At 49.8% G+C, this 25,693-nt stretch overlaps 2 protein-coding genes across 2 annotated transcripts in view; one reads left to right on the plus strand and one right to left on the minus strand.

The window, feature by feature from the left end:
- Positions 1 to 25,693, minus strand: part of LOC134965796 (trypsin-3-like) — a 73,117-nt gene that overhangs the window by 36,605 nt on the left and 10,819 nt on the right. The window lies entirely within an intron of this gene.
- Positions 15,364 to 25,693, plus strand: part of LOC134965794 (agmatinase, mitochondrial-like) — a 76,621-nt gene continuing 66,291 nt past the window's right edge. The window contains exon 1 of the mRNA XM_063942159.1: positions 15,364 to 15,859. Within this exon, the coding sequence (XP_063798229.1) occupies positions 15,495 to 15,859 (365 nt within the window). The 5' untranslated portion in view covers positions 15,364 to 15,494. The remainder of the gene's footprint in view (positions 15,860 to 25,693) is intronic.

The raw sequence follows: 25,693 nt of genomic DNA on the forward strand, positions 1-25,693 counted from the left end.
GCCGCCGCCCACTGGGAGTGTATTTTAGCTTAGCAGAAGTGCGAAAGAAAGGATCGCAGAGCGGCTACAAAATATTTTTGTGCAGTTTCAGAGTAGCTTCAGACCTACTCAGCGCTTGCGATCACTTCAGACTGTTCAGTTCCTGTTTTGACGGCATACACCCACCCTGCGTTCGCCCAGCCACGCCTGCCTTTTCCCTGGCACGCTTGCGTTTTTTTCGAACACTCCCTGAAAACGGTCAGTTGCCACCCAGACACGCCCACTTCATGTCAATCACTCTGCGGCCACCAGTGCGACTAAAATGCTTCGCTAGACCCTGTGCAAAACTACATCGTTCGTTGTGCCCGTACGACGCACGTGCGCATTGCGCCGCATACGCAGAACTGCCGTTTTTCAGCCTGATCGCTGCGCAGTGAACAAATGCAGCTAGCGATCAACTCGGAATGACCCCCATAGTTTATTAGTGTATTTGTTTCTGAAATTGGGGCTTGCTCATTCATAATATAACATATACTGTACAAGGACCAGTGAGTGGCTACAAAAAATGTAGTCACCCCCCCACAATTCCATTTAAAAAGATTGATGACTTGAAGGGAGTCGGGGACCATTATCAGGCAAGTTGGTGATTGCGGTGACAAGGTGGCGCTCGCAGGCCACGGAAATGCTGACGGCACATCCGGTGTGATAATATTAGCTGCAGCTCTTGTCATTAGACCAAATGGGAAGATCAGACTGTGTGATCAAACAGGAGAGGGTAACACCTAACATGTATGATAACAGGGTGTACTTGGATAGCTGGGAAGTAGCTTCTTCAGCCGGGCTTAGTTGTACAGGGATTTTATTTACTAACATTACAGAATAACCTGGAGCCTGATATTATCTATCCTGTAAATCACCCATCAGTTGATACCTCGGCATAACATGACATAACCTCGGCATAACATGCAGAGTCAGCCTTAGGCATAGGCAAACTAGGCAAATGCCTAGGGCATTTTGTATACCTAGGGGCACCAGCAGCTTCTGCTGATTAAAATGATATGCGGCATGCCTATATTCTGTGTGTGACTGCGTCTGTATCTACATATGAAATGCTACGTTGCAGTGTATTCCTGGAAATCACTGTAATGTAGCATTTCATATGCAGATACAGCCGCAGTCACACACAGAATATAGGCATGCTGTATATCATTTTAATCAGCAGAAGCTGCTTGTGCATTATAGCCACATAGTAATGCAAATAATAAGATGCATTTTCATAAACAAAAGACGCCCAACGTTAGCAGAGCTGCCAGCTGACTCATGCCAGGCATCTCCTGCAGAACTAGTGGCGGTGCTAGGGGGCATCAGCCAAAATCTTGCCTAGAGCATCATATTGGTTAGGGCCGGCTCTGATAACATGACATGACCTTGGCATAACATTAACATGACATAACCTTAGTATAACATGACATAACCTTAGTATAACATGACATAACCTTAGTATAACATGACATAACCTTGGCATAACATTAACATGACATAACCTTAGTATAACATGACATAACCTTGGCATAACATTAACATGACATAACCTTAGTATAACATGACATAACCTTAGTATAACATGACATAACCTTAGTATAACATGACATAACCTTGGCATAACATTAACATGACATAACCTTAGTATAACATGACATAACCTTAGTATAACATGACATAACCTTGGCATAACATTAACATGACATAACCTTGGCATAACATAGCCATTTAATAACTCTCGTAACTTATAAAAAGTAGTAAACATTGATATGTGTTGTTTCTATATAGTAGGTTGTTTTTTGCTTAGATGTTAAGCAATATCGACATTGCGTATAGTTATATAAGCTTTGTTGCTTTTTGGTTTAGATTATTGGGCAACAATTCAATGTATATCGTATGTCTTATTTTTATGAGTTTTACCATATTTATGTAATGTATGTTGCAATTTTTCTTAATAAAAGATAGCAGTATATACATGTGGGCATTATACACAGGTGTAGTGGTATATTCATGTGAGCATTATACACAGGTGCAACGATATATACATGTGGGCATTATACACAGATGCAGCATACTATATACATGTGGGCATTATACACAGGTGCAGCAGTATATACACGTGGGCATTATACACAGGTGCAGCAGTAACATGTGGGCATTATACACAGGATCAGCAGTATATACATGTGGGCATGATACACAGGCGCAGCGGTATATACATGTGGGCATGATACACAGGTGCAGCAGTATATACATGTGGGCATTATACACAGGTGCGGCGGTATATACATGTGGGCATTATACACAGGTGCAGCAGTATATACATGTGGGCGTTATACACAGGTGCAGCAGTATATACATGTGGGCATTATACACAGGTGCAGCAGTATATACATGTGGGCATTATACAGAGGTGCAGCGGTATATACATGTGGGCATTATAGACAGGTGCAGTGGTATATACATGTGGGCATTATACGCAGGTGCAGTAGTATATACATGTGGGGGTTATACACAGGCGCAGCAGTATATACATGTGGACATTATTCACAGGTGCAGCGGTATATACATGTGGGCATTATACGCAGGTGCAGCGGTATATACATGTGGGCGTTATACACAGGTGCAGCAGTATATACATGTGGGCATTATACACAGGTGCAGCAGTATATACATGTGGGCATTATACAGAGGTGCAGCGGTATATACATGTGGGCATTATAGACAGGTGCAGCGGTATATACATATGGGCATTATACGCAGGTGCAGCAGTATATACATGTGGGGGTTATACACAGGCGCAGCAGTATATACATGTGGACATTATTCACAGGTGCAGCGGTATATACATGTGGGCATTATACGCAGGTGCAGCGGTATATACATGTGGGCATTATACGCAGGTGCAGCGGTATATACATGTGGACATTATACGCAAGAGAAGAGGTATATACATGTGGGCATTATGCGCAGGTGCAGCGGTATATACATGTGGGCATTATACGCAGGTGCAGCGGTATATACATGTGGACATTATACGTAAGAGAAGAGGTATATACATGTGGGCATTATACACAGGTGCAGCGGTATATACATGTGGGCATTATACGCAGGTGCAGCGGTATATACATGTGGACATTATACGCAAGAGAAGAGGTATATACATGTGGGCATTATACACAGGTGCAGCGGTATATACATGTGGGCATTATGCGCAGGTGCAGCGGTATATACATGTGGGCATTATACGCAGGTGCAGCGGTATATACATGTGGGCATTATACGCAGGTGCAGCGGTATATACATGTGGGCATTATACACAGGAGCGGTTCTTGGTGCGGGTAAGCAGTGCCTGCACCCGGGGTGCTGCGGCCTGAGGGTGCGGCCACAGTCACCCCGCCGGCACCCCCGCCTACCCGCACCCCGCTTCCCGGCTGCAGCAGACGCTGTGGGCTGTGTGGGCGTCCGCTGCAGCCGGCTCCAGTGACAGACACTAGAGGTCATTATTGACCTCTAGTGTCAGTGTGGCGCTGCTATGGGAGAGGAGCCGCGGGCGGCCAGATGGAGCAGCAGCAGCAGCAGCGGTCGGGAAGCAGAAGCGGGGCAGTGGTGAGTATTGTTTTTTTTTATTTTTGTGTGTGTTTGCAAGCGGCTACTAAGGGGCACATCAACAGGGGGCAAAGCAACAGGGGGCACAACTACTGGGGCAAATCTACTGGGGGCATAGCTACTGGGGGCACAACTACTGGGAGCATAGCTACAGGGGCACAACTACTGGGGGCACAGCGACAGGGGGCACAACTACTGGGAGCAAAGCAACAGGGGGCATAGCTATAGGGGGCACAACTACTGGGGGCAAATCTACTGGGGGCACAGCTACTGCGGGGCACAACTACTTCGGTCAAATCTGGGGGCACAGCTACTGGGGGCATAACTGTGGCCATGCCCGACCCTATGAAGCCACGCCCCTGTTTTTTTGGCACTAACTGTTTTGCCGCGGGGGGGGGGGGGGGGGGGATGGCGCCAGTGGAAACTTTTTCGCACTGGGCGCCACAGGGTGTAGAACCGGCCCTGATTATACACAGGTGCAGCAGTATATACATGTGGGCATTATATACAGGTACCTGTGCACCCTTAGCATTGCCCGTGCACCCCTGGTATTGCCTGAGCACCCCTGGCACTGCCCATACACCCCTGGTATTGCCTGTGCTCAGTTTTGGCAGCTAGAAATCTTTGCCAGTGAAGGATCACAAACCAGTGATGTGAATGATCCTCCGATGGTGGCAGGTGTGCACACATGCCGCAGTCACATGAAAAGCAATTGCTGAATATTCTTTTGAACCTATCCAATCTCCATGTGAGTATCACTGACCTGGTTTGGGAGTGTTGTGGACTCGGGGCTTCTTCCGATGACCGGGAAGAGGAACCGCCACTGGGTCGTAGTAGAGATGGCCGGATGTAGGTCTTCCTCATGCAGAACTAAGACGGCAGGCGGGAGGCCCAGAGGAATTCTTGTAGGTCTCCTGTAAGACAAGACTTGTAGAAATAATGAAGGCTGGGGTACTGAGATATTGGAGACACTGTGGTATTGAAGGCACTGAGGTACTGGGAGTACAGGGAGTGCTGGGAGACCCTTGGAGGCACGGAGGTGTTTGGAGGCACGGAGGTGCTTGGAGGCACGGAGGTGTTTGGAGACACCGAGGTGTTTGGAGGGACGAGGTGCTTGGAGGCACGAGGTGCTTGGAGACACGGAGGTAACTGGAGGCACGGAGGTGCTTTGAGGCGCGGAGGTGCTTGGAGGCACGGGGTGCTTGGAGGCACGAGGTGCTTGGAGGCACGGAGGTGCTTGGAGGCACGGAGGTAACTGGAGGCACGGAGGTAACTGGAGGCACGGAGGTAACTGGAGGCACGGAGGTGCTTGAGGCGCGGAGGTGCTTGGAGGCACGAGGTGCTTGGAGGCACGAGGTGCTTGGAGGCACGGAGGTGCTTGGAGGCACGGAGGTAACTGGAGGCACGGAGGTAACTGGAGGCACGGAGGTAACTGGAGGCACGGAGGTGCTTGAGGCGCGGAGGTGCTTGGAGGCACGAGGTGCTTGGAGGCACGAGGTGCTTGGAGGCACGGAGGTGCTTGGAGGCACGGAGGTGCTTGGAGGCACGAGGTGCTTGGAGACACGGAGGTAACTGGAGGCACGGAGGTGCTTGTAGGCACAGGATGCTTGGAAGCACAGGTTGCTTGTAGGCACAGGATGCTTGCAGGGACAGGATGCTTGGAAGCACAGGATGCTTGCAGGGACAGGATGCTTGGAAGCACAGGATGCTTGCAGGGACGAGGGAGCTCTGGATCATAGCTTCCACAGGAGAAACGAAGATACTCAGGCATCGGATCTCTGCCTGGTATCTGATTTTAAATTCCCCGCCCTAGCCTGATTGGCGGAGCAGGCAGGTGACGTCAGACCTGCTCCGCCTCCTTGCCCTTGCTTGTGATGGCGGCGCCCTTGCTTCCGGGAAGCCGCCGGAGAGCAGCGCCGACCCGCCGCTGAAGCCGGAGACTGACAGGGGAAGAGAGGCGCCGGGCAGACCAGGCCACCCGCAGGGACAAGCGCGGTCGCCGCTGCCCGAGGTTCGTGACAGTACCCCCTCCTCCAGGAGTGGCCCCTGGACACTTCCCGGGCTTAGTCGGATGTCTGGAGTGGAAGATCCGAATCAGACGAGGAGCCGTTACTTCAGTAGCCCCAATCCAACTTCTCTCCTCAGGTCCATAACCCTTCCAGTCCACCAAGTACTGTAATTTTTTATGAAGATAACGAGAGTCCAGAATAGCTTTGATTTCAAACTCCGCTCCAGCTTCTGCCACTACGGACGTTGGCCTTGGGAGTGCTGAGTGGAATCGATTCAGTATGAGGGGACGGAGTAGAGAAACATGGAAGGCGTTAGGTATGCGAAGATGGGCAGGCAAACCCAGTTTACAGACCACAGGATTTAAGACTTGTAGCACAGGGTAAGGACCGATGAACCTTGGAGCGAATTTCATGGTGGGCACCTTCAACCGGAGATTCCGTGTGGACAGCCATACCCTGTCCCCAACTTTATATTGAGGTGCGGCTTGCCGTTTCTTATCTGCAAAGAACTTGTACCGAACAGAAACCTGCTTAAGATTAGCATGAACCTTTCTCCAAATTTGTCCAAAGTGTCGTAGAGTGGACGCTACAGCAGGAACCTCTATTATCGGAAGGCTTGGAAATTCCGGAACACGGGGATGGAACCCGTAGTTGACGAAAAATGGTGATTCCCCAGTGGAAGAATGAAACAAATGGTTATGGGCAAACTCCGCCCAAGGCAACAACTCCACCCAGTTGTCCTGTGAAGGAGAGAGATACAACCGAAGAAAAGTCTCTAGATCTTGATTGACTCGTTCCGTTTGTCCATTTGTTTGGGGATGATAAGCCGACGAAAACTTAAGTTTAATGTGTAGAGTTGAACAAAGGGCTTTCCAAAACCTGGCGGTGAACTGTACTCCACGGTCAGAAACAATCTCTTGTGGCAACCCATGCAAACGAAAATGTTCTCGGATAAACAATAGAGCCAGTTTCGGTGCTGTCGGAAGACCAGTCAAGGGCACAAAGTGTGCCATCTTCGAAAAACGGTCAACGATAACCCAAACGGTGTTGCAACCCTTGGAACAGGGCAAGTCAGTGATGAAGTCCATGGAAATGTGAGTCCAGGGTCTCACAGGGATAGGCAGAGGACGAAGTAACCCTGCAGGAGGCAGACGAGGAGATTTATGTTGTGTACATTGGGGACATGAATTAACGCAATCTTGTACATCCTTCCTCATGGTGTTCCACCAGTAAGACCTTTGCAGAAACTTGTACATCTTCTGAGCGCCGGGATGACCGGAAAACTTGGAGTTATGGACCCACCGTAGTATTCCTGGGCGGAATCTAGCTGGTACGGACATTCTTCCAGGAGGAGGAGCTGGAGTAGTTAAAGCAGCAGAGACAGAAACTGGATTCAGAATTAAACCCCGCTCCGGAGGTTCATCCTCGTCTGTGGGAACCTGTGAACGGGAAAGCGCATCTGCTTTAATATTGAGAGTCCCGGCACGGTACTTGATAATGAACGAGAATCGGGAAAAGAAAAGTGCCCATCTCGCCTGGCGAGGATTCAAACATTGTGCGGATTTGATGTACAGTAAATTCTTGTGATCCGTGTAGATGGTAAACACATGTTTAGCCCCTTCTAGAAGATATCTCCATTCTTCCAAGGCAGATTTGATTGCCAAGAGTTCCTGGTCTCCAATAGAGTAATTTCGTTCGGCTGGAGAGAATTTACGAGAGTGGAAGCCACACGGATGTAATTTCTTATCAGAGGAATGCTGGGAGAGGACAGCCCCCACCCCGACTGAAGATGCATCAACTTCTAAGAAGAAGGGTTCCTCGAAATTTGGTTGTTGGAGAACTGGAGCCGTCGTGAAAGCTAACTTTAAGCGAGAAAAAGCTACAATGGCTTCCGGAGGCCACAAACTAGGATTAGAACCCTTTCTCGTCAGGGCAGTAATGGGTGCAACAATGGTGGAGAAACCTTTAATGAATTTCCTGTAGTAGTTCGCAAAGCCCAGGAACCTTTGTATTGCTTTCAGGGAAAGAGGCTGAGTCCAATCACGAATGGCCGACAACTTTTCCGGATCCATGCGAAGCTCCGTCCCCGAGATGACATAACCGAGGAACGGAATAGATGTTACTTCAAAGGTACATTTGGAAAGCTTGGCGTAGAGATGATTCTCTTGTAAACGGTGTAGCACCTCTTTGACTTGAGTCCTGTGTTCGACAAGATTCTTGGAAAAAATCAGTATGTCGTCCAGATATACCACAACGCTCTGATACAGCATATCACGAAAGATTTCGTTGACGAATCCCTGGAAAACCGCGGGAGCATTACTAAGACCAAACGGCATCACCAAGTATTCGTAATGCCCATCTCGGGTATTAAAGGCAGTCTTCCATTCATCCCCCTCTCGGATGCGTATAAGATTATAAGCTCCTCTCAAGTCGAGTTTTGAAAAAATGCGGGCACCACGAACCCTATCAAATAACTCTGTGATTAGTGGCAAGGGGTATTTATTCTTAATAGTAATGTCGTTTAGGCCGCGGTAGTCGATGCATGGTCTCAACCCCCCGTCCTTTTTCTTCACGAAAAAGAAGCCTGCACCAGCAGGGGAGGAAGAGGGGCGAATGAATCCCTTGAGCATATTGGACTTAATATACTCCGACATGGCTTGAGTCTCGGGAAGAGACAGAGGATATGTGCGACCACGAGGTGGCGTCTTCCCTGGGACAAGGTCAATAGGGCAGTCCCAAGGCCTGTGAGGTGGTAACAGGTCAGCAGCTTGTTCCGAAAATACGTCCTTGTACCCTTGATATGCCTCCGGAATGTGCTCTTCATCCGTTTTGGAGGTAACACGGAGCGGACAAACAGGAGTAAGACAATTAGTGTGACAAAAGGAACTCCAGGACAGAATTTGTGACGACTTCCAATCGATGTGGGGGTTATGACTTTTCAGCCAAGGCATTCCAAGAACCAGATCATGGGGCATTTCTGGGATTACCAAGAGTTCCAAATCTTCCTGATGTAGAGCCCCGACCCGCAGCTTAACTGGCCCCGTGCGCCACATTATGAGACCTTTGGAAATTCTAGTCCCGTTGATAGCCGTCAGTGAAATTGGCCGCTCGATAGGCCGTAACTTTAAACCCAAACTTTGGGCACAGAAGGAAGAAACGAAGTTCCCTGCAGCTCCGGAATCCAATAGGGCTTCACAAGACCTGGAGACTGAATTGGAGACTAGAGTTACTGGAAGCAAGCAGTCCGAAGTTGGAGAAGCTTTTGTCGTAACTCCCAGCTTGACTCCTCCGGAACAAGCTAGGTCTGCCCGTTTCCCGGACGGACTTTACAAGATTTAAGAAAATGATCTGCGGCTCCACAGTAAAGGCAGAGTTTACCCTCACGACGACGCTGTCGTTCTTCCGGAGACAGTCGGGAGCGGTTAATTTGCATGGGCTCATCTGAGCTAGGTGAGGCCACCGGCCTAGGAGTAGGATTCCGGAACCTGGAACGATCCGAACGGTTACGTTCTCTTCCACGCTCCTGCATCCGAAGATCCACCTTGACGCAAAGGGAAATCAAATCTTCTAATGGATCCGGCAGATCTCTAGTAACCAGCTCGTCTTTCAGCCGGTCGGAAAGACCGTTCCAGAAGGCAGCTCTCAGGGCATCATTATTCCAGCGTAGTTCGGAAGCAATGGTCTGGAAATGAACCACGTACTGGCCCACGGAACGGGCGCCCTGCCGAACACGGAGCAAATCGGAAGAAGCAGTGGTCATTCTGCCGGGCTCGTCGAAAATCCTTCGAAAGGACGAGATGAAGTTGGTGTAGTTGGAAACCATGGGATCAGATCGTTCCCATAATGGAGACACCCAATCCAAAGCAGAACCTTCCAACAGAGAAATAATATATGCTACCTTGGACCGGTCTGTAGGAAAGTTGTGTGCAAGTAGCTCGAAATGTACCTCGCACTGGTTCAAGAAACCACGACAATTTTTGGGATTCCCATTATAGCGGGACGGAGTAGGCAACTGAAGGCGTGGAGTGACACCGGCCGATGGTTGAACATTGCTGGCAACGGCAACTGGTGCGACTGCTGGAACAGGAGCCGGAATTACTGAGGCCAGAGACGCCTGAATCTGATCCAGACGCCCGGACAACTGCTGGAGGTACTGCATCACCTGACCTTGTGCTGCTTCCTGACTTTGCACTCGAGAAGCCAGGTTCTGGATGGCACTAGAGTCCGTGTTCCGATCCCCCGAGTCCATGTGGCCTGAGTATACTATCACTGACCTGGTTTGGGAGTGTTGTGGACTCGGGGCTTCTTCCGATGACCGGGAAGAGGAACCGCCACTGGGTCGTAGTAGAGATGGCCGGATGTAGGTCTTCCTCATGCAGAACTAAGACGGCAGGCGGGAGGCCCAGAGGAATTCTTGTAGGTCTCCTGTAAGACAAGACTTGTAGAAATAATGAAGGCTGGGGTACTGAGATATTGGAGACACTGTGGTATTGAAGGCACTGAGGTACTGGGAGTACAGGGAGTGCTGGGAGACCCTTGGAGGCACGGAGGTGTTTGGAGGCACGGAGGTGCTTGGAGGCACGGAGGTGTTTGGAGACACCGAGGTGTTTGGAGGGACGAGGTGCTTGGAGGCACGAGGTGCTTGGAGACACGGAGGTAACTGGAGGCACGGAGGTGCTTTGAGGCGCGGAGGTGCTTGGAGGCACGGGGTGCTTGGAGGCACGAGGTGCTTGGAGGCACGGAGGTGCTTGGAGGCACGGAGGTAACTGGAGGCACGGAGGTAACTGGAGGCACGGAGGTAACTGGAGGCACGGAGGTGCTTGAGGCGCGGAGGTGCTTGGAGGCACGAGGTGCTTGGAGGCACGAGGTGCTTGGAGGCACGGAGGTGCTTGGAGGCACGGAGGTAACTGGAGGCACGGAGGTAACTGGAGGCACGGAGGTAACTGGAGGCACGGAGGTGCTTGAGGCGCGGAGGTGCTTGGAGGCACGAGGTGCTTGGAGGCACGAGGTGCTTGGAGGCACGGAGGTGCTTGGAGGCACGGAGGTGCTTGGAGGCACGAGGTGCTTGGAGACACGGAGGTAACTGGAGGCACGGAGGTGCTTGTAGGCACAGGATGCTTGGAAGCACAGGTTGCTTGTAGGCACAGGATGCTTGCAGGGACAGGATGCTTGGAAGCACAGGATGCTTGCAGGGACAGGATGCTTGGAAGCACAGGATGCTTGCAGGGACGAGGGAGCTCTGGATCATAGCTTCCACAGGAGAAACGAAGATACTCAGGCATCGGATCTCTGCCTGGTATCTGATTTTAAATTCCCCGCCCTAGCCTGATTGGCGGAGCAGGCAGGTGACGTCAGACCTGCTCCGCCTCCTTGCCCTTGCTTGTGATGGCGGCGCCCTTGCTTCCGGGAAGCCGCCGGAGAGCAGCGCCGACCCGCCGCTGAAGCCGGAGACTGACAGGGGAAGAGAGGCGCCGGGCAGACCAGGCCACCCGCAGGGACAAGCGCGGTCGCCGCTGCCCGAGGTTCGTGACAGTGAGGAGCCCTCACTCCGCCTCACACAGAGCCGTCTTAACAGCAGTGTAGGCCCCTGGGCACAGCAATGCACTGGGGCCCCTACCCACGCATCAGCGGTAGGGGTGGGGGGTGCTATCAGTGGCAGCTTTGATGTCCCGCGGTGGGTAGGGGGTTCTATCTTTCGTTCAGCATGTAGGACCTGGAGAAATAATTTCTGCTAATTACTCCTTTACTTCACAAATGGTGCGGGAAGGAGAATGCTAAACTGTAGAAGGGGACATTGTGCTGAATAAAGGGGCCTTGATACATGACTTCCAGGGTGGTAGGGGGTGTTTAATACACAGGGGAGGGGTGGATAGTGGAGTGGGCTTAATATTCATCATTTTCCGGGGGTCAGGGCAGCTTGCTTTACTGCAGATATCTCCAGTTCCTGGAAATAGATTTCTTAGCTTAACTGGGATAAAAAAAACTAGAGAGTCCCACCTTTCAGGAGGTACTGGGGACTTGGGGATCAGACTTCAGTAGCCAGAGCAATCCACCAACAAAAATATAAAACTGCATATTAGGCGTGTGGAGCAGGAGAAGGGACCAGCTGCTGGAAGGCTGATATCTCTGGTTCTGGGCATAGTAGAGACAAGCTGCCAATGTCCACTGAAAGGGGAGAGTCACAGCTTTTGGATTATACCCTCAGAAAAACTCTAAGTCAGACAAAACCCGAGATATCTGGCTGGGAAGAACAATTAACAGGCTTGGATGGGGACTACTGCTTTGAAGTCGGATATCTCCGGTTCCCCAGGGCCGATTTTCAAAAATCTGGTACCCCTGGAAAGAGGGGACCCTCAGCTATCAGCCTAGGGCCCTTTTTCTCCTGGGACCCTTGGGCAAGAGCCCATTGAGCCCATACGAAAAGACGGCCCTGGCCTCACATCATGTGTGGTATGGGAATAGGGACGCTGTGCAAGCGCTGTTACTTAGCGGTGATGTGTGCATGAGAATTGGCGTGGCCACATTACCCGGGGATGTGGCCACATCATACTGATGGTGGACTGCAGGACCACTGCTCTTCCCCGCCACTAAAATCAACCTTTCAATACACACCTGTTGCTGGTACCTGTGGAACTAAAGGGGCATCACCTAATGGGACGTGATTCGCAAATTAGTGATGGCCACCAACCATCGATGCTTAGTAATCTCCAATGATCTGACACCGATAGTAACTAGTTTTATCATTGACAGATGTTCACCAAACATTGGCCATAGAGACCTGATGTCATCCGGCAACCACAGTCTGCGCATGCACAATCGGGGGCCATTGGTGGTTGGACGATTGAAGGTTTTCTCCCAATATAACCTACATAAGCCTCCATATAACCTGTGATACATTACACTGCACATGACATACATGTACAGTCCCATACCTACAGTGCATCCGGACAATGGGGGTAATTCAGACCTGATCGCTCGCTAGCGTTTTTGGCAGCGCTGCGATCAGATCTGAACTGCGCATGTATATGCACCGCAATGCGCAGGCGCGTCGTACGGGTACAAAGCGGATCATTGCTGTGCGATGGGTTTTACGAAGAATCCATTCGCACAGCCGATCGCAAGGTGATTGACACGGAGAAGGCGTTTGTGGGTGGCAACTGACCGTGTACAGAGAGTGGTTGGAAAAACGCAGGCGTGTCCAGGAGTTTGCAGGGCGGGTGTTTGACGTCAATTCCGGTCCTGAACTGGCTGAAGTGATCGCAGCGGCTGAGTAAGTCCTGAGCTACTCAGAGACTGCACATGCGTTCGCACACATGCACAGCTAAAATACACTCCCCTGTAGGCGGTGACTATCTGATTGCAGCGCTGCAAAAAACCCTAGCGAGCGAACAGGTCTTAGGTCCAATATTCACAGCGCTTCACTTTTCCCACATTTTGTTATGTTACAGCCTTATTCCAGACTGAAATTAATTCATTTTTCCCTCAAAATTCTACACACAATATCCCGTACTGACAACGTGAAACATTTTTTTTTGAGATTTTTGCAAATTTATTAAAAATACAAAACTAAGAAATCACATGTATATAAGTATTCACAGCCTTTGCCATGAAGCTCAAAATTGCATGCTGTTTCCACTGATCATCCTCTAGATGTTCCTGAGATGAGTCCACCTGTGGTAAATTCAGTTGGACATGACTTGGAAAGGCACACACCTGTCTATATGAGGTCCCACACTTGACAGTGCATGTCTGAGCACAAACCAAGCATGAAGTCAAAGGAATTGTCTGTAGACCTCCGAGACAGGATTGTCACGAAGCACAAATCTGGAGAAGGGTACAGAAAAATATCTGCTGCTTTGAAGGTCCCAATGAGAACAGTAACCTCCATCTTCTGTAAATGGAAGCAGTTCAGAACCACCAGGACTCTTCCTAGTGTTGGCCGGCCGTCTAATCTGAGCGATCGGGGGAGAAAGGCCCTAGTTAGGGAGGTGACCAAGAACCTGATGGTCACTCTGTCAGAGCTACAGCATTCCTCTGTGGAGAGAGGAGAACCTTCCAGAAGGACAACCATCTCTGCAGCAATCCACCAATCAGGCCTGTATGGTAGAGTGGCCAGACGAAAGCCACTCCTTAGTAAAAAGCACATGGCAGCCCACCTGGAGTTTGCCCAAATGCACCTGAAGGACTCTCAGACCGACAGGTCTATGTATTTTTCATCTCATTCACGAGCAAAATAGGTGAGGCAGCCATGTTGGGCGTGCTACAAAAGTTACACTGTGGGAGAAACAAAATTCCCTGGTCTGATGAGACAAAGATTGAACTCTTTGGCGTGAATGCCAGGCATCATGTTTGGTGGAAACCAGGCACCACTCATCACCAGGCCAATACCATCCCTACAGTGAAGCATGGTGGTGGTAGCATCATGCTGTGGGGATGATTTTCAGCGGCAGGAACTGGGAGACTAGTCAGGGTAGAGGGAGAGATGAATGCAGCAATGTACAGAGACATCCTGGATGAAAACCTGCCCCAGAGCGCTCTTGACCTCAGACTGGGGCGACGGTTCATCTTTCAGCAGGACAATGACCCTAAGCACACAGCCAAGATATCAAAGGAGCAGCTTCAGGACAACTCTGTGAATGTCCTTGAGTGGCCCAGCCAGAGCCCAGACTTGAATCCGATTGAACATCTCTGGAGAGATCTGAAAATGGCTGTGCACCGACGCTTCCCATCCAACCTGATGGAGCTTGAGAGGTGCTGCAAAGAGGAATGGGCAAAACTGCCCAAAGATAGGTGTGCCAAGCTTGTGGCATCATATTCAAAAAGACTTGAGGCTATAATTGCTGCCAAAGGTGCATCAACAAAGTATTGAGCAAAGGCTGTGAATACTTACGTACATGTGATTTCTTAGTTTTTTATTTTGAATAAATTTCCCAAAAATTTTTCTTCATGTTGTCATTATGTAGAATTTTGAGGGGAAAAATTACTTATTCCCTTTTGAAATAAGGCTGGCCTGTAACATAACAAAATGTGGAAAAAGTGAAGCGCTGTGAATACTTTCCGGATGCATTGTGCATGGGATCCGGTCTGAAGATCGACAGTGTTTAGGTCGACAATGTTTAGGTCGACCACTTTAGGTCAACAGTCACTAGGTCGACATGGATGGAAGGTCGACAGGGTTTCTAGGTCGACATGTGCTATGTCGACAGGTCTAAAGGTCGACATGAGTTTTTCACATTTTTTGGGGGGGGGGGATTTTTTCATACTTAACGATCCACGTGGACTACGATTGGAACGGTAAAGTGTGCCGAGCGAAGCGAAGGCACCATGCCCGAAGCATGGCGAGCGAAGCGAGCCATGCGAGGGGACGCGGTGCACTAATTTGTGATGACGTCATTGCGCATCGCACAGCAAAGGTCCTCTACATGAAGGGAAACTAGACGCTACGCGTCTGGTTCCCTTCAAAGCGGGGGGCACAGCAGGGCACTGCGGGGGGCACAGTAGCGGATCTTGCCCTGGTGCGGCGCCCTCCGGAAGGCGGCGCCCCGGGCAAAAGTACCGCTTGCCCGTGGCAAGAACCGCCACTGATCTCACATCCTTGACTGCTGCAGCCTCTGTAACATTGTGGCACTTGGAACTTTGCTGCACCAGTAACAGAGCTCAAGGTTCCAAGTTAGGGATTATATATATAAATAGTCCTGTGTCCTGTCCAGTGAAAGTCTTCAGGCTGGAAGGAGGGGACGGGGAGTGTTCTGGCTGCTGAGCTGAGCGGGGAGGAGAGAGAAAGAGTAGTTGCACACAGAAGGGGAGACTGCTGCACTTTGAGCCCAGAGAGAATACAGTAGCAGTGAGTCCAGCATGGCCACTGTAAGCCGCATCTGCCAGGCTGGGACCCACGTCCGCAGGTGTGCTGTGACTCTGGGGCCCCTTGGTGGCCCCCTCTCTACATGCAGACAGAAGCTGACCCTGCGGTGGGCCTCACACTCCGCAGTTTGGGGCTCCTTGCCGGCCTGCGGAAGCAAATGCACAAATCTCCAGTCTCCTCCTCTGCGCAACTTCTCAGACACAACGTTCAACTTGCCCCCGAGTGCTGAAGAAGTTGCCCGGCCGGCTGGCATCTGCACCATGATGAGGTTACCCTACCAGGAGTCTCCCGAGGGTCTGGATGCGGCTTTTATTGGGGTCCCGCTGGATACTGGCACGTCTAACCGACCAGGAGCAAGGCAAGGATCACGTAATGCGGCAGCAGTATAGAATGTCCATTGTATGTATGGAGAATGGACAGCATGTTCTCCATAGGTCCAGGGGATATATAGGGGTAAATGCTTCACAGGTGTATCTTATATAGGTATATGTTATCCCGGCAATAAGATGCTCAGATCCAGGCGATTCTGCAGTATCCCATCCATAGGAATTTGTGCAAATGCAACCGAAAATAGTTATATTGTCGCTGTAGAGAAAATGATTTACTAGCGAGGGAATTTTGGCCCAGATTTATCAAGCCCCGGAGAGTGATAAATTGCACGGCGATTACGTACCAACCAATCAGCTCCTGGGCGGGATGTAGCAAAGGATCGCGGTACATCCCGCCACTTACCGCATGGTACTAATTGCATACAGTATGTACTAACATTAGTATCGCAGTGGGCAGCTGTCCCGATAAGAGCCATCCTTGGCGGTGCGCTGCGACTGCTGGACTTCCAGCTATATGACCCAGGAGTCCATCTGCACATGCGCAGACCAGCACCACGGGATACGCTTGCAGGGTTCCGTCACATTGCATTGCAGGAGAAGCCCCGTTGGCCTTTACAGGGTAACGCCAGCAAAACTTACCCTGCGCGGCGGAGACCCGGCAGACGGAGGTAAGTACATACAAAAATGTGGTAAAAGCCCTGAAAACTGGGGTTTTACCGCATTTTCACTTTAGTACATCCCGCCCTCTAACTGTCATTTATCAAACACAGCCTGTAACATGACAGTTAGGAGCTGATTGGTTGGTACTTTATCTCTCTGCAATTTATCACTCTCCAAGGCTTGATAAATCTGGGCATTTGTAGGAAATATTGATGTTTTCTCCTGTTGGGGCTGTTTATGTATTGTGGAGGCTGTAAGGCCATATGTGATCATACATGTCTGTAGGCACCCACAGGGAGGCCCAGGGGTCTATGTACTAAGGGGGTCATTCTGAGTTGATCGCTCGCTGCCGATTTTCGCAGCGCAGCGATCAGGTGAAAAAAACGGCATTTCTGCGCATGCGTATGCCCCGCAATGCGCAGGCACGACGTACGGGTACAAAGCCCTTTGTGGTTGTGCTCAGGTTCTAGCGAAGTTTTCAGTCGCACTGGCGGCCGCTAGAAGATTGACAGGAAGGGGGCGTCTCTGGGTGTCAACTGACCGTTTTCAGGGAGTGTTTGTAAAAACGCAGGCGTGGCTGGAAAAACGCAGGCGTGACTGGGCGTTCGCTGGGCGGGTGTATGACGTCAAATCCGGACACGAATAGGCTGAAGTCATCGCAAGCGCTGAGTAGGTTCAGAGCTACTCTGAACCTGCACAAACTGTTTTTGCAGAGCTCGGCTTCACATGCGTTCGCACTTCTGCTAAGCTAAAATACACTCCCCAGAGGGCGGCGGCATAACGTTTGCACGGCTGCTAAAACTAGCTAGCGAGCGATCAACTCGGAATGACCCCCTAAGTCTTGGAGAGGGTTAAAGTAAAAAAAGACTTAGGCCCTCATTCCGAGTTGATCGCACATAGCAACTCTTTGCTGCTCATGCGATCAACCGGACGCCGCCTATGGGGGGTGTATTTTAGCATAGCAGGGCTGCGATCGCTTGTGCAGCCCTGCTATGCAAAAAAAGTTTCCTGCAAAACAAGAGCAGGTTCAGACCTACTTACCTTGTGTGACGGATCCAGCGACGAAGGTCCTGGGATTAACGTCAGACATCCGCCCTCCAAACGCCTGAACACACCTGCGTTCGGATCTCCACGCCCGGAAAACGGTGAGTATTCACCCCGGAACACCTCTCCGCTGTCAATATTCTTGTGATCGCGCTAGCGATCACTTTCTTCTCTCTTCTGGTCGTTGCCCGGCGACGGCTGTCGCTGGGCAATGATGCGCATGCGCCGTGCATGCGCAGTTCTGACCCGTTCGCACCGCAGCGAAGAACCGACATACAGCAGATACATCAACAATTACATCATACATACAGTATATGTCTCCCAACATGTCAAAATAGATGAGAGATTAGATGTACACTAGTCCCCATAGATGACATATGTGATGTACACTAGCCACAAGCCACTAGAGCAGTAATTTTCAACCTTTTTTTACTCGCGGCACACCGGACAATATTTTAAAATTGACAAGGCGCACCATCAGTTCCCCACAGAAAAAAAACAAAAAACACACATTGGCCCTCACAGTTAAAAGAACAACACACATACTTTGGCCTACACAGAAAAAACAATTACATTGCTCCCCACATAAGTCATGTTGCTCCCAAAATAAATCAATCACATTGCTCCCCACATAAATCATGTTGCTCCCAACATAAATCAATTACATTGCTCCCCACATAAATCCATGTTGCTCACACATAGGCCCTCATTCCGAGTTGTTCGCTCGGTAATTTTCTTCGCATCGCAGCGATTTTCCGCTAATTGCGCATGCGCAATGTTCGCACTGCGACTGCGCCAAGTAAATTTTCTATGCAGTTAGGTATTTTACTCACGGCATTACGAGGTTTTTTCTTCGTTCTGGTGATCGGAGTGTGATTGACAGGAAGTGGGTGTTTCTGGGCGGAAACTGACCGTTTTATGGGAGTGTGTGAAAATACGCTGCCGTTTCTGGGAAAAACGCGGGAGTGGCTGAAGAAACGGGGGAGTGTCTGGGCGAACGCTGGGTGTGTTTGTGACGTCAAACCAGGAACGACAAGCACTGAACTGATCGCACTGGAAGAGTAAGTCTCGAGCTACTCAGAAACTCCACAGAGAAATCTTATCGCAATATTGCGAATCTTTCGTTCGCAATCCTGCTAAGCTGAGATTCACTCCCAGTAGGCGGCGGCTTAGCGTGTGCAATGCTGCTAAAAGCAGCTTGTGAGCGAACAACTCGGAATGAGGGCCATAAATCAATCACTTTTCTCCCCCCATAAATCCTATTGCTCCCCACATGAATTATTCACATTCTTCCCCCCATAAATCCATAAATCATTATTCTCCCCACATAAATCCTATTGTTCCCCACAGGAGAAATAAAATAACAAATATTAGCCCCTACCGGTCAGCTGTCCTCCTCCCTGTCTCCCAGTGGCGGGGGTTGTTCATAGTGGAGTGCTGCAAATACTGAGCAGCGGGCAGACGGGCAGGGTGTGGATGTGGGTGGGCAAGGAAAGCTGTGTATGCAGGCAGGAACTGGAAGATGTGTATGCAGGCGGGTGGGCTGGCTGGGTGATGAGATGCAGCGTCCGTGACCTATGATATCACACGGCCGCGTCTTCAAGGCATAGGTCACGGTCGGAGCACGACTGATCCTCTAAGAAGAGCCCGGGCCAACAGTTCACTCTGAAGGTGCAGGAAATTGCTTTGGCTCCGCGGCACACCTTGCAACTGGTCGCGGCGCACTAGTGTGCCACGGCAAACTGGTTGAAAAAGCCTGCACTAGAGGTCTGCTGTACACTAGCCCCCAGAGACTAGGGCTTTGATGCACACTAGCCACCAGAGACAAAGGCCTGATGTACAGTAGCCACCAGAGATGAGAGGTCTGATGTACGCTATCCACCAGAAACTAGAGATCTGATGTACAGTAACCACCAGAGATGAGAGGTCTGATTTACACTGGCCACCAAAAAATAAGAATTTACTTACCGATAATTCTATTTCTCGGAGTCCGTAGTGGATGCTGGGGTTCCTGAAAGGACCATGGGGAATAGCGGCTCCGCAGGAGACAGGGCACAAAAAAGTAAAGCTTTTACCAGATCAGGTGGTGTGCACTGGCTCCTCCCCCTATGACCCTCCTCCAGACTCCAGTTAGGTACTGTGCCCGGACGAGCGTACACAATAAGGGAGGCAATTTGAATCCCGGGTAAGACTCATACCAGCCACACCAATCACACCGTACAACTTGTGATCTAAACCCAGTTAACAGTATGATAACAGAAAGAGCCTCTTAAAGATGGCTCCTTAACAATATAACCCGAATTTGTTAACAATAACTATGTACAGTATTGCAGATAATCCGCACTTGGGATGGGCGCCCAGCATCCACTACGGACTCCGAGAAATAGAATTATCGGTAAGTAAATTCTTATTTTCTCTATCGTCCTAAGTGGATGCTGGGGTTCCTGAAAGGACCATGGGGATTATACCAAAGCTCCCAAACGGGCGGGAGAGTGCGGATGACTCTGCAGCACCGAATGAGAGAATTCCAAGTCCTCTTTTGCCAGGGTATCAAATTTGTAGAATTTTACAAACGTGTTTTCCCCCGACCACGTAGCTGCTCGGCAGAATTGTAATGCCGAGACCCCTCGGGCAGCCGCCCAAGATGAGCCCACCTTCCTTGTGGAATGGGCCTTAACAGATTTAGGCTGTGGCAGGCCTGCCACAGAATGAGCAAGTTGAATTGTGTTACAAATCCAACGAGCAATCGTCTGCTTAGAAGCAGGGGCACCCAACTTGTTGTGTGCATATAGTATCAACAGCGAGTCAGATTTTCTGACTTCAGCCGTCCTTGAAATGTATATTTTTAAGGCTCTGACAACGTCCAACAACTTGGAGTCCTCCAAGTCGCCAGTGGCCGCAGGCACCACAATAGGTTGGTTCAGGTGAAACGCTGATACCACCTTAGGGAGAAAATGCGGACGAGTCCTCAGTTCTGCCCTATCCGAATGGAAGATTAGATAAGGGCTTTTATAAGATAAAGCCGCCAATTCAGATACTTTCCTGGCGGAAGCCAGGGCCAGTAACATAGTCACTTTCCATGTGAGATATTTAAAATCCACCTTTTTCAATGGTTCAAACCAATGGGATTTGAGGAAATCTAAAACTACATTTAGATCCCACGGTGCCACCGGAGGCACCACAGGAGGCTGTATATGCAGTACTCCTTTAACAAAAGTCTGTACCTCAGGAACTGAGGCCAATTCTTTTTGGAAGAATATTGACAGGGCCGAAATTTGAACCTTAATAGATCTCAATTTGAGACCCATAGACAATCCTGATTGTAGGAAATGTAGGAAACGACCCATCCGTCGGAACACTCCGATCCTCGCACCACGCGACATATTTTCGCCAAATGCGGTGATAATGTTTCGCGGTGACTTCCTTCCTTGCCTTAATCAAGGTAGGAATGACTTCTTCTGGAATGCCTTTCCCTTTTAGGATCTGGCGTTCAACCGCCATGCCGTCAAACGCAGCCGCGGTAAGTCTTGAAAGAGACAGGGACCCTGTTGTAGCAGGTCCCTTCTCAGAAGTAGAGGGCACGGGTCGTCCGTGACCAACTCTTGAAGTTCCGGGTACCAAGTCCTTCTTGGCCAATCCGGAGCCACTAGTATTGTTCTTACTCCTCTTCACCGTATAATCTTCAATACCTTTGGTATGAGAGGCAGAGGAGGAAACACATATACTGATTTGTACACCCAAGGTGTTACCAGTGCGTCCACAGCTATTGCCTGTGGATCTCTTGACCTGGCGCAATACTTGTCCAGTTTCTTGTTGAGGCGAGACGCCATCATGTCTACCATTGGTCTTTCCCAACAGTTTATTAGCATGTGGAAGACTTCTGGATGAAGACCCCCCTCTCCCGGGTGAATATCGTGTCTGCTGAGGAAGTCTGCTTCCCAGTTGTCCACGCCCGGGAAGAACACTGCTGACAGTGCTATTACGTGATTCTCCGCCCAGCGAAGAATCTTGGCAGCTTCTGCCATTGCACTCCTGCTTCTTGTGCCGCCCTGTCTGTTTACATGGGCGACCGCCGTGATGTTGTCCGACTGAATCAACACCGGTTTTCCTTGCAGGAGTGGTTCCGCCTGGCTTAGAGCATTTTAGATTGCTCTTAGTACCAGAATGTTTATGTGAAGAGACTTTTCCAGGTTCGTCCATACCCCCTGGAAGTTTCTTCCTTGTGTGACTGCTCCCCAACCTCTCAGGCTGGCGTCCGTGGTCACCAGGATCAAATCCTGTATGCCGAATCTGCGGCCCTCCAATAGATGAGCCTTTTGCAACCACCACAGAAGATATACCCTTGTCCTTGGCGACAGGGTTATTCGCAGGTGCATCTGAGGATGCGACCCTGACCATTTGTCCAACAGATCCCTTTGGAAAATTGTTGCATGGAATCTGCCGAATGGAATTGCTTCGTAAAAAGCCACCATTTTTCCCAGGACTCTTGTGCATTGATGTACAGACACCTTTCCTGGTTTTAGGAGGTTCCTGACAGGTCGGATAACTCCTTGGCTTTTTTCTCGGGAAGAAAAACCTTTTTCTGAACCGTGTCCAGAATCATCCCTAGGAACAGCAGACGTATCGTCGGAAAACAGCTGCGATTCTTGGAATATTTAGAATCCAGTCGTGCCGTCGAAGAACTACTTTAGATAGTGCTCTTCCGACCTCCAACTGTTCTCTGGAACTTGCCCTTTTTAGGTCGTGCAAGTAAGGGATAATTTAGATGCCTTTTTTCTTTGAAGAAACATCTTTTCGGCCATTACCTTGGTAAAAAGGCCCGGGGTGCCGTGGATAATTCAAACGGCATCGTCTGAAACTGATATTGACAGTTCTGTACCACGAACCAGAGGTACCCTTGATGAGAAGGACAAAATTTGGACATGGAGGTAATCCTTGATGTCCAGGGACACCATATAGTCCCCTTTTTTCCGGTTCGCTATCACTGCTCTGAGTGACTTTATCTCGATTTGAACCTTTTATGTAAGTGTTCAAAACATATTAGATTTAGACTATGTGTCACCAAGCCGTCTGGCTTCAGTACCACAATATAGTGTGGAAAAATAATACCCTTTTCCTTGTCGTAGGAGGAGTACTTTGATTATCACCTGCTGGATATACAGCTTGTGAATTGTTTCCAATGCTGCCTCCCTGTCGGAGGGAGCCGTTGGTAAAGCAGACTTCAGGAACCTGCGAGGAGAAGATGTCTCGACTCTCCAATCTTTACCCCTGGGATAATACTCGTACGATCTAGGGGTCAACTTGCGAGTGATCCCACTGCGCCCTGAGACTCTTGAGACTACCCCCCCACCTTGAGTCCGCTTGCACGGCCCCAGCGTCATGCTGAGGACTTGGCAGACGCGGTGGAGGGCTTCTTTCCCTGGGAAAGGGCTGCCTGCTGCAGTCTACTTCCCTTACCTCTATGTCTGGGCAGATATGACTGGCCTTTTGCCTGCATGCCCTCATGGGAAAGGAAAGATTGAGGCTGAAAAGACGGTGTCTTTTTTAGCTGAGATGTAACTTGGGGTAAAAAAGGTTGGATTTCCCAGCTGTTGCTGTGGTCCCCAGGTCCGATGGACCGACCCCCAAATAACTCCTTCCCTTTATACAGCAATACTTCCATCTGCCGTATGGGATCTGTATCACCTGACCACTGTCGTGTCCCTGACATCTTCTGGGAGATATGGACAACGCACTTATCTTGATGCCAGAGAGCAAATATCCCTCTGTGCATCTCACATACATATATATAGAATGCATCCTATTAAATGCTCTACATGAATAAAATATTTTCAGTCAGGGAAACCGACCAAGCCAACCCAGCACTGCATCTCCAGGCTGATGGCGATCGCTGGTCGCAGTATAACCACCGTATGTGTGTATATACTTTTTAGGATATTTTTCCAGCTTCCTATCAGCTGGCTCCTTGAGGGCGGCCGTATCTGGAGACGGTAACGCCACTTGATAAGCGTGTGAGCGCCTTATCACCCTAAGGGGTGTTTCCCAACGTACCCTAATTTCTGGCGGGAAAGGGTATAACGCCAATATTTGCTATCGGGGTAACCCTACGCATCATCACACACTTCATTTTATTTTATCTGATTCAGGAAAAACTACAGGTAGTTTTTTCACTCCCACATAATACCCTTTCTTGTGGTACTTGTAGTATCAGAAACACGTAACACCTCCTTCATTGCCCTTAACGTGTGGCCCTAATGAGAAATACGTTTGTTTATTCACCGTCGACACTGTATTCAGTGTCCGTGTCTGTGTCTGTGTCGACCGACTGAGGTAAATGGGCGTTTTTAAAACCCCTGACGGTGTTTCTGAGACGCCTGGACCGGTCCTAATAGATTGTCGGCCGTCTCATGTCGTCAACCGACCTTGCAGCGTGTTGACATTCTCACGTAATTCTCTAAATAAGCCATCCATTCCGGTGTCGACTCCCTAGAGAGTGACATCACCATTACAGGCAATTTCTCCGCCTCCTCACCAACATCGTCCTCATACATGTCGACACACACGTACCGACACACAGCACACACACCGGGAATGCTCTGACAGAGGACAGGACCCACTAGCCCTTTGGGGAGACAGAGGGAGAGTCTGCCAGCACACACCAAAAACGCTATAATTATATAGGGACAACCTTATATAAGTGTTTCTCCCTTATAGCATCTTTTATATATATACAATATCGCCAAAATCAGTGCCCCCCCTCTCTGTTTTAACCCTGTATCTGTAGTGCAGTGCAGGGGAGAGCCTGGGAGCCTTCTCTCCAGCTTTTCTGTGAGAGAAAATGGCGCTGTGTGCTGAGGAGATAGGCCCCGCCCCTTTTACGGCGGGCTCGTCTCCCGCTATTTTTGAAGTTAGGCAGGGGTTAAATATCTCCATATAGCCTCTGTGGGCTATATGTGAGGTATTTTTTGCCTCTAATAAGGTTTTTATTTGCCTCTCAGAGCGCCCCCCCCAGCGCTCTGCACCCTCAGTGACTGTTGTGTGAAGTGTGCTGAGAGGAAAATGGCGCACAGCTGCAGTGCTGTGCGCTACCTTTATGAAGACTCAGGAGTCTTCAGCCGCCGATTTTGGACCTCTTCTCTCTTCAGCGTCTGCAAGGGGGCCGGCGGCGCGGCTCCGGTGACCATCCAGGCTGTACCTGTGATCGTCCCTCTGGAGCTAGTGTCCAGTAGCCAAGCAGCAAATCCACTCTGCACGCAGGTGAGTTCACTACTTCTCCCCTAAGTCCCTCGTTGCAGTGATCCTGTTGCCAGCAGGACTCACTGTAAAGTAAAAAACCTAAGCTAAACTTTCTCTAAGCAGCTCTTTAGGAGAGCCACCTAGATTGCACCCTTCTCGTTCGGGCACAAAATCTAACTGGAGTCTGGAGGAGGGTCATAGGGGGAGGAGCCAGTGCACACCACCTGATCTGGTAAAAGCTTTACTTTTTTGTGCCCTGTCTCCTGCGGAGCCGCTATTCCCCATGGTCCTTTCAGGAACCCCAGCATCCACTTAGGACGATAGAGAAACTAGACGTCTGATATACACTAGCCACCAGAAACTAGAGGTCTGATATACAATAGCCACCAGAAACTAGAGGTCTGATATACACTAGCCACCAGAAACTAGAGGTCTGATGTACACTAGCCACCAGAAACTAGAGGACTGATGTACAATAGCCACCAGAAACTAGAGGTCTGATATACACTAGCCACCAGAAACTAGAGGTCTGATGTACACTAGTCCCCAGAAACTAGAGGTCTGATGTACACTAGCCACCAGAAAATAGAGGTCTGATGTACACTAGTCCCTAGAAACTAGAGGTCTGATATACACTAGCCACCAGAAACTAGAGGTCTGATATACACTAGTCACCAGAAACTAGAGGTCTGATATACAGTAATCCTGAGAAACTAGAGGTCTGATGTACACTAGTCTTGAGAAAATAGAGGTCTGATGTACACTAGTCCCCAGAAACTAGAGGTCCGATGTAGAATAGCCACCAGAAACTAGATGTCTGATGTACACTAGTCCTGAGAAACTAGAGGTCTGATGTACAGTGGCCTCCAGCAACTAGAGGTCTGATGTACACTAGCCATCAGAGTTGAGAGGTCTGACGTACA

The sequence above is a fragment of the Pseudophryne corroboree genome, chromosome 10 (assembly GCF_028390025.1).
Source record: "Pseudophryne corroboree isolate aPseCor3 chromosome 10, aPseCor3.hap2, whole genome shotgun sequence".
Lineage (NCBI taxonomy): Eukaryota > Metazoa > Chordata > Amphibia > Anura > Myobatrachidae > Pseudophryne > Pseudophryne corroboree.